Source organism: Marmota marmota, unplaced genomic scaffold (genome assembly GCF_001458135.2).
Source record: "Marmota marmota marmota unplaced genomic scaffold, marMar, whole genome shotgun sequence".
NCBI classification, from domain to species: domain Eukaryota; kingdom Metazoa; phylum Chordata; class Mammalia; order Rodentia; family Sciuridae; genus Marmota; species Marmota marmota.
In genome coordinates, this window is record NW_026000108.1 from 30,695,967 (window position 1) to 30,711,092 (window position 15,126).

The 15,126-nt window shown below is 36.7% G+C and overlaps 1 protein-coding gene and 1 non-coding gene across 2 annotated transcripts in view; both read right to left on the reverse strand.

Annotated features, from left to right (window-relative positions):
- Smim14 (small integral membrane protein 14) overlaps positions 1-15,126 on the reverse strand; it is an 81,072-nt gene that overhangs the window by 13,063 nt on the left and 52,883 nt on the right. Inside the window, exon 3 of the mRNA XM_015482048.2 lies at positions 9,101-9,149. Coding sequence (XP_015337534.1) covers positions 9,101-9,149 — 49 coding nt within the window. The remainder of the gene's footprint in view (positions 1-9,100; positions 9,150-15,126) is intronic.
- Positions 14,849-14,955, reverse strand: LOC125610997. The gene has a single exon (XR_007341111.1). It is a non-coding gene; the product is annotated as a U6 spliceosomal RNA (small nuclear RNA).

Here is a 15,126-nt window from a genome sequence, read left to right on the forward strand (position 1 = left end):
TTTTTTTTTTTTTTTTTAAGAGCCTAAACCAGGCAGGACATGGTGGAACATGTCTATAATCCCAGAGTTGCACAGGCTGAGGTAGGAGAAACACGAGTTGGAGATTAATTAGCCTTAGCAACTAAATAAGACTTTAAATAACAGTGAGACCCTGTTTTCAAATTAAAAACATAAAGGCCTGGAGATATAGCTCAATGGTATAGCGTTCCTGGGTTCAACCCCTAGTAAATCCACCCCCAGCCCAAGCAAAAAGGCTAAAATGGATATCATTTTTGTGACCTCCAAGGTTTGATAAGATCATTTCCTTTTTACCTACCCAGTGCTGGGGATTAAACCCAGGAGCCTTGCACATGATAAGCAAATACTCTCCCTCTGAGCTAATCCCCAATTACCTTCCAATTCTTCAATAACTCAAGGCCCATCTCAATAAATAATAACTGAGCTGGGCACAGTGGTGCATGCCTATAATACCAGCTGCTCAGGAGGCTGAGGCAGAAGGATCCCAAATTCAAAGCCAGCCTCAGCAAAAGCAAGGCACTAAGCAACTCAGTAAGACTCTGTCTTTAAATAAAATACAAAATAGGGCTGGGGATGTGGCTCAGTGATAGAGGGCTTGCCTAGTATATATGAAGCACTGGGTTCAATTCTCTGCACTGCATATAAACAAACAAAAATAAAGGTCCATTGACAACTAAAAAATATTTTTTTTAAAAAAGAAGAAGAAATGGGGCTGGGGATGTGGCTCAAGTGGTAGCGCGCTCTCCTGGCATGCGTGCGGCCCGGGTTCGATCCTCAGCACCACATACAAAACAAAGATGTTGTGTCCACCGAAAACTAAAAAATAAATATTAAAAATTCTCTCTCTCTCCCCCCCCTCCCTCTCTCACTCTATCTTAAAAAAAAAAAAAGAAGAAGAAAATAAAATAATAGCTAATGTTTTTCCGTTTCCAGCAGTCCCACAAAATTAAGAATGGCACTAGAATTGACATAGTGTGCAAGCTTATTAACAAAAAATTGGAAACAAACCTCAAGAGCCCTGATTAATCAAGAGCCCCTGATTAATAAATTATGGTACATCCATACAATGGGATACTGTGAAGATACAAAAAATGTTAAGTCTCTCTGAAATATGCCTTTTAAAATTTTTATTTTGGTTATTAGGATAAAACCCAGGGCCTTGCACTTACTAAGGACACACTCTACCACTGAGACATAGCCAGCCAAGATTTGCTTTTTGGGGGGATAGAAAAAATAGCAGGTGAAGAACAGTGTGTAAAAGGAAGCAGGATGGAGAATATATATATTTATACATATATGTGTATTTATATTTGCTTGTACATGAACAAAAACTTTGGAAAGGTGCACAGGCTAATACCTACACAAATGACCTGGGGAGATGGAAAATGTGAGTAGGAAGACAACTTTTAACTGTATTCTGATTAAGTTCTTTTTATTTTATTTATTTTTTTGTATTAGAGATTGAATTAAGAGGCATTCTACTACTAATGTCTAATTCTACTACTAATTCTACTATTGTCTACATCCCCAGACTTTTTTTATTTCTTTGTTTAAGACAGGGTCTAAGTTGCCCAGGCTGCAATCTTTCCACTTCAGCCTTCCAAGTTGCTGAAATTGCAGGCATGCATGTACCAGGTAAGTTCTTAATTTCTGAACCATATGTAAATATGTAAACTTATTCACAACACCACCACCAAAAAAGGTACCCTAAAATATCATGGGATTGAAGAACACTTAATATCTAAACTGATTCAGACTCCATAAAATATTTACAAACAGGGAACCAATGAGGTCACTATAGGTTTTTTGTGATTATTTGCATCCTTTATGACAAGCTCTATTTTATAAAGTGTCAGAACAGGGGAAAATCAAGGTTAGACAGGTTTGGAAAAGTATGCTTCTCACACTTTCCAACACTATATACAGCAAATAAACACAAATAATGAGTTACTACTTTAAAATTAGTTCAGAGAGTTCAATGGGCCAAATTATGTGCCCACTATGCTTTGTTTAAAGGGTTCTATTAAAAAAGAATAATAACTTTTTGGCACTTATAATTGTGAATGCACACACACAATCATAAGGGGGATAAAAATCTTTCCCTAAGAATTCCCTGTAAATTATTTGACTTGAGTATTTCTCATTCTAGATCTGGTAAGATACCAAATCAAAAAATACAGCATTTCCTGTTTTGCTTAAGCATGAAGTCTTTGGTTACAAGCAAATGAACAGAACTGATACTCAGAGCTTTACAAATAAGGTGCCAAGTGGACTCTGTACAGTAGTACATGCCTGTAAAGCCAGAGACTTGAGAGGCTAGGACAGGTCTGTAAGTTTGAGGCCAGCCATAGTGAGACTATATCTCAAAATAAAATACAAAGGGTTGGGGAGGTAGCTAAATGGTAAAGCAACCCTGGATTCAACCCCTAATGCTGCCCCCCCAAAAAACAAAAAAACCCCAAACAAACAAACAAAAAAAAAAACCACAACACCAAGTGGAATATTCACAATGAAGTTGTTAGAAATCACGAAGATGAGCGAGGGGGAGACTCCCTGAGTTGAGAGGTTCTGAAGGATTTTTCACTATAAACTTAGGAAAGTTTCCAGTGGGAAAAGTAGAAATAGAACAGCACTGAAAGTGGACAGGTACCAGTAGGATTTAACCCTATAATTTTTGGTTGCATAATCATGTTATCCTCAGTACAGTTATCAAATTTCAAGCTGATTTACTCCAAAATTAAGTTAACCATAGAGCTGAAATGCTCCATACAACTCTTTCTCTGAAATGCAGTCTTTTGAGAGAAGGAGCAAACTTGTTCGATATATGTTTTTAAAAAGCAAAACTGTGGTTAGACATCACAATAAAAGTGGAATTTAGCTCAATATAAGGAATCATGCAACATCTAGAGCTGCTAACAGTGGAACTGCTACCATGTGAAACAAATGAATTCCACATTCAATTAAACCATCTCAAATACATGCAACACTCTATAGTGACCACAAAGGGTATGAAAGGTACAAATGCAAGTAAGCCATAGCCTTGAACAAGTTCAAAATCTGAAATACAGTCATCACAAAAAACCATAATGCAATCTGAGACAGGCCTCAAAGATGATTTGGCGCTCATTAGCCAGAAGACTGGTGGCAATGGGTTGAGGAGAAGATGGAGAAACATGAGCAAAGGCAGAAGCATGTTGTCTACTGGGAATGTCATGAGCACACAGAGTAGATGTGAGGAGTAATGGAGATGAGCTGGACTGTGAAAAGTCTCCCATGTCATGTTAAGTTAGAACTGCCTTTACAGGTGATGGGGATGGGGGTGATACTAAAGGCTTTAATGGCAGGAATGTCAGACTCTGGTCTGGAATTTCAGAAAGATGATGATGGTTATTGTAAGAGAACTAAATTTGGAACATAGGAAACCAAGTAAGATTCTATAGGCAGAGCTAAGACAATAGATGAAGAGGACACAATTAAGCATCCCCAGCAAAGGTAGAGATGAAGGGAACAATATTTAGATGTTAAAAATAAAAAACCAAAAGGATTTAAGGAATGAGAAGTCAAAGGTGATATCCATAGTTCCTTAATGTTGTCCTGCTATTCTACCATTTTCAAACTGTGTTCTGTGAGGGTATTCCATGGTTTCAGTTTAGTAGATTTTAGGGAGATAGGCTGAATGAAAACCATCCTCCGCTTTGTTTAAAGGGTTCTATTAAAAAAGAAAAAGAAGGTTGGGGGCATAGTTCAAAGGTAGAGTTAGGCTTGCCTAATATGCCTGAGGCCCTGGGTTTGATGCCCAGCACCATGAAAAATAAACAAACATTAAAGACTCTCAGGCTAATTTTCTGATCATTAACAAACCACAGTGCAATAAACAGTAATGCAGATCCTATTAGAAAGGACAAAATGAACTATGTCTTTATTTATTTATTTTAGTGCTGGAGATTAATCCCAGTGCCACCTCATGTCAAGCACTCACTCTGCCACTGTACTACACTCCCAGTCCCTGAACTGTCTTCAAAGGTTGTTCTGCGAAAGGCAGAGCAATGTTCTTCACATGGTTGCTTTCCATGGTAGGAAAACATGATGACAACAAAATGTGGTGACTTTAAGATATAGCAGATTAAGGAAGGAAATGTTGAAAGAAGATGGCATGGTTTAGACTTGGAAACTACCAAAGCATACAGGGAAATAGGAAAATTACTGCTTTGGTGCTACAAATACAGAAAACAGATGAAAAGAGTTTCCACCCACTTCTAGCTATCTTTGCCCTCGAGGAACTTACAATGGGGATTGACCTAAGTAAATAAAATATATAGTTGTGAGAGATAGGTGCTAAATGGAAAAATGTAAAGAGGAATGGGGTATGGGGATCGAAAGGCATTTTATACGGCTAAGGGAAGTCTCACTGAGACAGTGAGCTGTGAGGCTATTTGAAAGAACATCCCAGGTAGAAAAAAGTAGCAAGTATTCCTGATCAGGAGCTTATGGGATATGCAATGGAGGCCAATATAATTGTAGTGAAGTGAACCAGAGTTCAGATGTAGAGTAAATTTGGAACATAACAAAGTATTAAATAAAAAGAATATCAGAGATAGGGTTGTAGTTCAGTGGTAGAGCTCTTGCCTAGCATGTGGGAGGCACTGGGTTTGATTCTCAGCACCACATATAAATAAATAAAAGGTCCATTGACAGCTAAAAAAAATATTAAAAAAAAAGAATATCAGAGGTCAGATCATGTAGACCTTATAGGTCATAATAAGGACTTTGGCTTCTATTATGCATTAAACAGAAAACCTCTGAAGAATTTTGGGCAAAAATAAGAAAACATCTGTTTCTCATTTTTACAGGACCACTGTGAGTTTTTTTAAAATTTAATATTTTTAAAAGAATTAGGGGGGCTGGGGATGTGGCTCAAGTGGTAGAGCGCTTGCCTGGCGTGCGTGCGGCCCGGGTTCGATCCTCAGCACCACATACAAACAAAGATGTTGTGTCCGCCTAAAAAACTAAAATAATAATAAATAAATAAATATTGAAAAAAAAAAAAAAAAAAAAGAATTAGGGCTGGGCACAGTAGTGCACGCCTGTAATCCCAGCAACTCAGGAGGCTGAAGCCTTAAGCAACTTAGCAAGACCCTGTCTCCAAATCATGGGAGAGTGGGGGGAGAATTATAGGCTCATTGGAGAAATTAGAGGAACCTACTGCTCTAACTATTTAAAAGCATGACTCCAAGAAAGGATTTTCCTCAAAAGCTAAAGGAACTTTAGGGAGGAAATAACTTGCTAATATGGCTAAATGAATATTCAAGCTCAAGAGTTCTGCCTTTCTATTTGTAGTAATGGAATGACATTTTGTCCACAGGAATACAATATATTTGGTTTTATAGGTGGGCTGGATCCAAGAGTCACAAAAACCGCACATACAATAAACACTTATTATAGAAGTTCCATAAGATTATTTTCAACTTAGAAAAGCGGGGTTTAGCTTCCTTGCTGAGGCAAATATTTGAGCTGCACATTTTAGATTAATGGATGCTACTAAAGAAGCAGACTAAGAAACATGGAGTGGGGGAACCACCACCCTAACACAAATGTGCATCACTACTGCTTTAGTGCAGACCACCAATTTCATTGTTACCTAGCTGCACTAACAGTCTATATTCTAACAAAAATTCTACTTTATGCTAGGCACTGTACTAGTTCATACTTCTCTAGTTGTTGCATTTATAGGAGTTGGTGGGACACCCAATTCACAAAGCAACACAAATAATAATGAGGGGTAAGGAGTCTCTTTACATTGCTACCTTATTATCTTATCTTAGATTCAAATACAAAATAAAAGAAAGCCTGACTTCAGAGATATTAAATATAAGTAACTAACCTATTAATAAATGTAATTTAGGGACTTGAGATACAGCTCAGGGCAAAGTGCTTGCATAGCATACACAAGGTCCTAGGTTCACCACACACAAGAGTAAAAATAATTTGGTCATGTGTCAAAAGCCTTTAAATGTGTGAAGGAAACCTCAGAATATGTCACTCTAAAATATTCCTCTTTGACATAAATATTATTTTTGAACTCAAGATAATTAAGAAATAGCAAATTAAAGAAAAGCTCTCCGTATATCCTACCATTTTCTGCCAAAGGACAGGATATAAATTCTTTGCTGGAGATAATTTCTAGACTCTTTCTTTCTTTTTAACTTTTATTTATTTATTAGTTTATTTATTTATTTGCTGGAGATAATTCTAGACTCTTTCTTTTTAACTTTTATTTATTTATTTGTTTATTTATTTATTTTTACATGTTGCTGAGGATCGAACACAATGCCTTGCACATGCGAGGCGAGCGCTCTATGCTAAGCCATAACTCCAGCCCCAATTCTAGACTCTTTATCAGCACCAGAGGAATCTTCAAACAAACCTTATTCTATAAGTTTTGTCCTATATTTTCCTTCCCACGCTTTTCCATTCGTGGAAGCCTAAAACCTCCTTCTATTAAGTGTCCTGTCAATTTTTCTGTAAATTTATTGATCCTAGTTGAATATGCTATATAAGTAAGATTTCTAAGCTATTGCTTTAAGAGCTACTTTTCACTGAGGTTTCTCCCCCGTGTGTACTGCCTGTACCAATAAACATGTTTTTCTCTTATTTATCTATTTTCTGTTATACATATATACGTATTCCAGCTAAGAACTATGAGGAGTTGAGGAAATAACTATTTTTCCTTCCTGGCATCTACATTAAAAGAATACTTGTGCTGAGCATGGGTGGCAAATGCCTGTAATCCCAGCAGCTTGGGAGTCTGATGCAATAGGATCACGAGTTCAAAGACAGCCTCAGCAACTTGGTGAGTCCCTCAGTAACTGAGTGAGACCCTGTCTCAAAATAAAAAATAAAAAAAGGGCTAGGGATGTGGCTCAGTGGTTAAGTGTTCATGGGTTCAATCCCCAGTACAATAAAATAAAAATAAAAAATTTAAAATTATTTGCTATTGTTTATAATAGCAAAAAATATATTAGTAACCCAGGACTCCAACAAAAGGGAATCACTTAAATACTAGTGCATCCTCACAACAAATTATTAACTTTTTTTTTTTTTTTTGCAGTGCCTGAGCTCTACCACTGAGCTATACCCCCAGACCAATAAATATTTTTAAGGTCAGATACTGATATATTTATAATATCGTAGTGAAAAACCACAAAGTAATCTCATTTCAGTAAATGTATATGAAATCCAACTGTGCTGCACTTCACCACCCTGTGAATGTCACAGTTCCTTACAGTCTTAGACTATAATGCTGTTTTATTAGTTCCCCTCAAGATATTCTTATTTCTGAGTCTCCTCAAAAAGGGATGTGTCACTAGCAATTAGAGAAATGCAAATTAAAAGTACACTGAAATTTCATCTCACTCCAGCCAGAATGGCAATTTTCAAGAATATAAGTAACAATAAATTTTGGCAAAGATGTGGGGGAAAAGGTACAATCATACATTGCTGGTGAGACTGTAAATTGGCACAACCACTCTGGAAAGCAGTATGGAGATTCCTCAGAAAACTTGGAATGGAACCACCATTTGACCCAGTTACCCACTCTTCGGCTTATACCCAAAAGACTTAAAATCAGCATACTTTAGTGATACGGCCACATCAATGTTCATAGCAGCTCAATTCACAATAGATAAGCTAGGGAACCAACCTAGGTGCCCTTCAACAGATGAATGGATAAAGAAAATGTGGTGTGTATATACACAATGGAATATTACTTAGCCATAAGAATGAAATTATGGCATTTGCCAGTAAGTGGATGGAAATGGAGAATAGCATGCTAAGTGAAAGAAGCCAATCCCAGAAAACTAAAGACCAAATGTTTTCTCTGATATGCAGATCCTGACTCACAATGGTGGGGGAGAGTGAAAGTTCACTGGATTGGACAGAGGAGAATGGGAGAAAGGGAAGAGGGATGGGAATGGGAAAGACAGTAGAATGAATTGGACATAATTTTCCTGTGTTACATATATGAATATACTACTAGTGTAATTCCACATCCTGTATAACCACAAGAATGGGAAGTTATACCCCATGTATGTATGATATGTCAAAATACATTCTATTGTCATGTATAACTAAAAAGAATAATTTTTTTAAAAAAAGAAGGTGTCACATAATGGTCACCAAGTCTGTCAATTACCATATGAGATCCATCTTCCTGCTTTGATTCTCACTTACAATCACTTTTGTCCATAAAGCCATGTGGAAAAACCTCTCTACTGCCCATCTCTCTTGGGAATGATAACATAGAGCCAAAAGAATCAACTCCCCCAAAGCTTCCAAACCTGGGAAAGAATGGCCTCCTTCCTTCCCTCAAATTTCCCATGCCTGCCAAATAGATGCTAGGAAAAGAGTAGAGGATGTGAGCTAGCAGTCTAGGTGTTCCAGTAAGTAGCTGAGGCCAGACATGAATTTGTGATCCTCCTGTCGTAGCCCCCAAGATGCTGGGATAACAGGTGTGTCCCACTGTGCCCGGCTAACTTAGTATTCTGAAAGTCTCTCCTTTTTTTTCTTATTTGTGATTTTATAACTTTATCCAATGACAGGGTTATGTTTGTTTTTTGTTTTTTCAGTCCTAGGGATAGAATCCAGGGCCTCATGGCCACTGAGTCACAACCCCAGCCTGGTTTTTTTTTTTTTTTGTGGGTGGGGGTACCAGGGATTGAATTCAGGGGCACTCAGCCACTGAGCCACATCCCCAGCCCTATTTTGTATTCTATTTAAAGCCTGTCTAACTGAGTTGCTTAGTGCCTTGCTTTTTGCTGAGGCTGGCTTTGAACTCGAGATCCTCCTGTCTAAGCCTCCCAAGCTGCTGGGATTACAGGCATATTCCACCACTCCCGGTTGGGTTTGTTTTTGAGGAAGATAAAAATCAATGTGTAAGTTAAAAAATGAAATATTTAAGTAGCAAATACATTACTGAAAACCATTTCCTTAAAGAGCAAATTGCTGGAACAACTTTTGACAATATTCATTCAACCTCTAATTCTGCTCCCAAGGCCAACCCTCCTCCTGCCCCTTTGGTACGTACATTCCTGAAGACATTCTGTGTCCGTGCAGTAAGACTGGGACTGCCGCAACTGAAGTGAATAAGAAGAAAGAAAAATTAACTATTAGACTTGACCAAAATTGGACAATAATTATTGGAAAGACGTTTTGAGCTGAGGGTGTAGGTGAGTGCACAAAGCACTCAGTTTGATCCCCAGTACCACAGAAAATACATATATATGTATATCCATATATATCTCTGTGTGTGTGTTTGTGTAGATATATCTCCACACACACATATTTTTTTTTCCAGTGCTGGAGATTGAACCCAGGGCCTTGGGCAGGTTAGATGTGTACAGTACCATTGAGTTATATCTACAGGCCTTTTTTAAATTTTTTGAGACAGGGTCTCACTAAGGTAGCCCAGGATGATCTCCAATTTGTGAATCTCCTGTTTCAGCTTCTCAAGTAATTGGGATTACGGGCATGTGCCACTGTGCTTGGTTTACTATATTTCACTGCATGAAAGCATCATCACTGCATTAATGTACATTCCAAATCTTGCACCAAAGACACGTTAGTAATAAATGACTTTTAAGTGATAAAAAGCTTCACATAATGGTCACACCTCATTTTTTTGCAAAAAAAATTGGCATAAAATATGTAAAGACTATGTGGTAAAATATAGTATACATACTAGAAATCTTAAAAATACGCACTTTTCCACATACTTTTAATTACTATAACAAATATTTATTGAGAACTTTCAATGTGCTTGGTACAAGAAGTTTAACTTATTATTTTGTTTAATCTTTAAAATCACTGGCAGGAGGCAGATACTATTATTCCGACTTACCAAATGAAGAAACTGAGTTTTGGAAGGTGTAGGGGTACAGCTAAATTAAAGAGACAAGGTCTCACTAAGTTGCCCAGGATGGCCTTAAATTTGACATCCTCCTGCCTCCACCTCCCAAGTTGCTGGAATCATAAGCATATAGTACTGTGCCCAGCTCCCCAGCCCTTTATAATTTTTTATTTTGAGATAGGATTTTATTAAATTGCCAAGACTGGCCTCAAACTTGTGATCCTTAAGTTAACAATTTTTGTTAACATATCATTATCATTATGAAGCATTTGCTCAACCACAGTTAGAGGTTACAAAATATTTTCAATGAGTTTCTGCAAAAAGTAGAATAGAACTGGTAATGAAAAGGGTAATGTGAAAATGACTGAAGGTACATAATTACTCAGTAATCACTAAGACCAACACAGCCATATTTTCCTAGACACTAGGAGACCTCTTTTAGTGTCACCAGAAAGGATTATACTTTAAAAACAAAAAATAGAAATATACAACTTAACTTGTCCTGCTATACAAGTTTTATAAACCCATTTAACTCATATACAAATTCAGAAATTTTATCAGTTTAATATGGAAATTGTATCAATTTCTAGGTAAGGGAAGTCAGAAGAATGGCAGTCAAATTATCACTTTCAGCAAGAAAAGCTTTTCTTCACTGCTACGCAAAAAGGAGCCATTTTAGCTTTAAGAAAAAGAAAAATGATTAGTGGTTGCCTAGCATGTGCGACTCCCTGGGTTCAGTCCCAAGTACTTCAAAAACAAAGATAAGAAAAATGAGTAAATACATACACTCGTAAACACACACAACCAAGAATGTCAGAAATTAGTCATCATGGGGCTGGGGATGTAGCTCAGTGGCAGAATGCTAGCATATGCTAAGTCCTGATTCAATACCTAGTATTTCAAAAACAAAAATATATAGAAATTATTCATCATTCATCAGGAGCCTGGCTTAGACTAATCTGCAGTGAGGCTTTGGGAATCCTTCTGAGAGCAGGTATTGGATCTTGACCATTTATGGGTTCCTGGCTATATTTTTTCTTTTTTGTTTTTTTTTTTTTTTTTTTTTTTTTTTTTTTTTTTGGTCCTAGGGATTGAACCCAGAGCCTTGCACATGCTAGGCCCATGCTCTACCACAAAGCTACACCTCCAACCCCCTTACAACCCCTCACATTCACAGGCAAGCTGTACTGTAGGCTCTGAATAATGAGGCGCCAAAGTATCATGACCACATTCCTAGTATAGGGTGCAGAGTCTTTTTCCAAATGAGAGTAGGGTAATGCATATATTCAATGTGTCAGATTCAAACACCTAATTTGATTGTCTTTATTTTTATTTTTTAGTTGTAGATGAACACAATACCTTTATCTTTTTTATTTTTATGTGGTACTGAGGATTGAACCCAGTGCCTCACATGTGCTAGGCAAGCACTCTACCACTGAGCCACAACCCCAGCCCTGATGGGTGTTTTTTATAAATTAAAAAACAATATATTTAGTAAAATGGGAGAATCTAACTTTTTGCTTTGTTTTTTGTTACTGGGGATTGAACCCAGGAGTGTTTTATCATTGAGCTATATCCGCTGACATTTTTATATGTTTTAAAATATTTTTTTAGTTGTAGATGGACACAATACCTTTATTTTATTTTTTTTTTTATTTTTACTTTGTGCCAGGGATTGAACCCAGGGCCTTGCACGTGCTAGGTAAGTGCTCTGCCTCTGAGCCACAACTCTGGCTCCTTGTATGTATTTTTTGAGATAGTGTCTTGCTAAGTTACTGAAGGTAGGCTTGAACATGCAATCTTCCTGTTCAGCCTCCTGAGTTGCTGGGGTTAGAGCCATATGCCACTGCACCCAGTAATCTGTTTTGATGAAACTCTTTAAGCAAGGAAGCCTAATTCACAATGCATCTTGGGTTTTTTATTGTTGTTGTTTTTGTTTTTTGTTTGTTTTGGGAATACAATTGTACTACTGATGCTGATTTGGCTACTCCAGGGAAAAATCACTTGTAAATATAACAGAGAAAAACCAAGGATAACATGTACTATGAAGCAAATAGGCATGGCAATATCTACAACATGGAACCACAGACAAAATATTTTCTGCATTGTGAGGAATGGGGACCCACATGTGGACTATCTACTGACAATAACTGCCACCCAGTTTTTTTTTTTCCCAGTACTGGGAATTGAACCTAATAAATTAAAAAATAAATTTTATAATAAATTAATAAATTAAAAAATAAAGGCATTGTGTCCAACTACAACTAAAAAATAAATATTTAAAAAAAGAAAGCTAAAAATAATCAGGTTAAGTCTAAATATTTAAAAATATTTTTAAATGTCTAACACTAACAGGTTGAGCTATTTTGCCTAAATGATATACAAGTATAGCAACCACTCCTGATTTTCTCAAAAAATTTCCCTAACCCTACAAAATACTTTTTTTTTTGAGTATAATTACTTTATTGAACCAAGAATCATCATGCAAGTTACTGACAATGAAAAGACAACAGCATAATTTACACTTACAGTACAGTTTACTGTGATTACATATAAAGGAAGATCAGTGCATAAAAATGTGACTAGAAGGTCCACAATGTGAACAAGTAATAGCAGCCAAGAGTTGCAATGGGTCGTGAGCGGGGAATTGGAAAGGGGGATGTTAACATTTTGTTCCATATATCTACATTACTTCAAGCTTTCATAGATAGTCACATATTACTTGCATTATTAAAAGACAAAATTTCAAGGACTGGGGTTGTAGTTCAGTGGTAGAGCACTGCTAGCATATGTGAGGCAGTGTGTTAGATCCTCAGCACCACATAAAAATAAATAAATAAATTTAATTAATTAATTTAATTAAATTAATTAATTAAACAAAAATTTTTTAAAAAAGACAAAATTCCAGTACTACAAAAAACAAGCCTGACATTGATTTGCAAGTATGAAAATAGGTTAAATGAAAAAAAAAATCCCTCCAGTTGTAGAAATGCATAGTTTTAGTTTGGGCTGCTACTACAACTCCAAAAAGCTCTGACCCCAAGGTTTTGGTGGGTGTAAAGCTTTGGGCAGAACCATAGTGTCTGTTGATAGGGAGGTGATGGAACCTCCCCTTTGAAACTATGGAGGCAGCTCTAAGGATACTTGACTCATTATTCCCTTGTCTTGAAAAATTAGGCACATTTGCAACCAAACAGCTCTATGGTCCTGTCCTGTAAAATCCAAAAAGTCCAAAAAAACACTCCTTCATTCCACCCTGTCTTTTTCCCTTTCAGTTCTACCTGGCATGTTCCTGCATGAGTTGCTGACTAATGCTATGATTCACACATACAATAATCTTCTTAGCAAATGGTAAGTCTACCACACCCTTGATGTTCTCTAATGAACTCACTTTCTTATTTTTTTTAATATGGATAGGCTGCAAATTTTCTAAATCTTTTAAGTTCTCGTTCCTTTTTGCTTAATTCCATTTTCAATTCATTTTTCTCTTTTCAAATATTCCTATAAACAGTCAGAAGAAAACAATTCACTTCCTTCAATACTTTGCTAATAAATCTCTTCACCTCAATATCCAATTTTGCCAGGTACAATGGAGCACACTTGTGATCTCAATAACTCAGTAGGAGAAACACAAGTTCAAATCCAGCCTTAGCAACATGGCAAGGCCCTAAGCAACTTAGTGAGACCCTCTCTCAAAATAAAAAATGAAAAGGGCTTGGGATATAGCTCAGTGGTAAAGCACCTCTGGGTTCAATTCCCAGTACCAATAAATAAATAAATATCTAATTTTATAATTGACAAGATCTATTTTCTATAATAGATCACAAATAATTCAGCTAAACTATTTGCCACTTTGTAACAAAGATCAACTTTTTGCATTGTCCAAAAATACACTCCTCATTTATGTCCAAGACCATATCAAACCTTACTGTATCTCTACCAAAATTATGTACTTGATTATTTATGTATTCTTTAAGATAGAAGCTTTCTCTATAACTCTGCTTTTCTGAACCTCTCCAAATTATCTATAAGTCCACATTTCTACCCAAAGTCCCTCACAGCAACATCAATCTATTCTGTCATGTACCTAAAAACTCTACAGCCTATATGCATTACCCAGTTCCAATGCCACTTCCACATGTCTTAGGTATTTGTTACAATAACATGCTAATTCTCAGTACCAATTTCTATCTCAGTTCAGGATAAAATTACAAATACCATACACTGGGCAGCTGAAACAAACATTAATCAACAAGGTATTGGCTAATTTGGTTCCTGATGGAGGCCCTCTTCCTGATTTGCAGATTTCCACTATCATAACTTACCTCTAAAAAGCTCCACTTTCAAGTATCAACAAATTTGAGATTAGGGGGTTTAACATATGAATTTGGGGGTGACAATCCACATAATGTATATGTAATATGATCCCTTCTATGTAAATTAGAGATAACCTATATACATAGAAATATGCATATAAAATTTCTAGAAATATATAGCTGGTTTTTCCAGCAACAGCCACAGTATTTCCAAGTCACACATGCTCTTCCAGAACTTTTCTTTTTAAAAACTATGGAACACTTAGGGCTGGAATTGTAGCTCAGTGGTAGAGCACTTGCCTAGCATGTGAGAGGCACTGGGTTCAAACCTCAGCACCACATTAAAAAAATAAATAAAATAAAATAAAGGTATTGTGTCCACGTACAACTAAAAATATTTTTAAAATATGGAAGCTGGGAGTAGTGGCGCACACCTATAATCCCAGTGACTCAGGAGGCTGAGGCAGGAAGATCATAAAGTCAACCTCAGCAATTTAGCGAGGCCCTAATCAACTGAGTGAGACTCTGTCTCCAAATAAAATACAAAAAGTGGGGGATGTAGCTCAGTGGTTAAGCACCACTGGGTTCAATCCCTAGTACCAAAAATAAATAAATAAAAGAATACTTCACAAATTTGTGTGTCATCCTTGTGCAGAGACCATGCTAATGTTCTCTATATTTTTCCAGTTTTAGTTTACGTGCTGCCAAAGTGAACACTCTTCCAGAATCTTGCTACTCTTCATGAAGAGGTAGAATCTATGGGCTGGAGTTGTAGCTCAGTGGTAAAGCACTTGCCTAGCATGTGTGAGGCACTGGGTTCAATTCTTAGCCCCACATATAGACAAAATAAAGGTGATCATCAACTAAAAAAAAAAAAAAAAAAAGGTA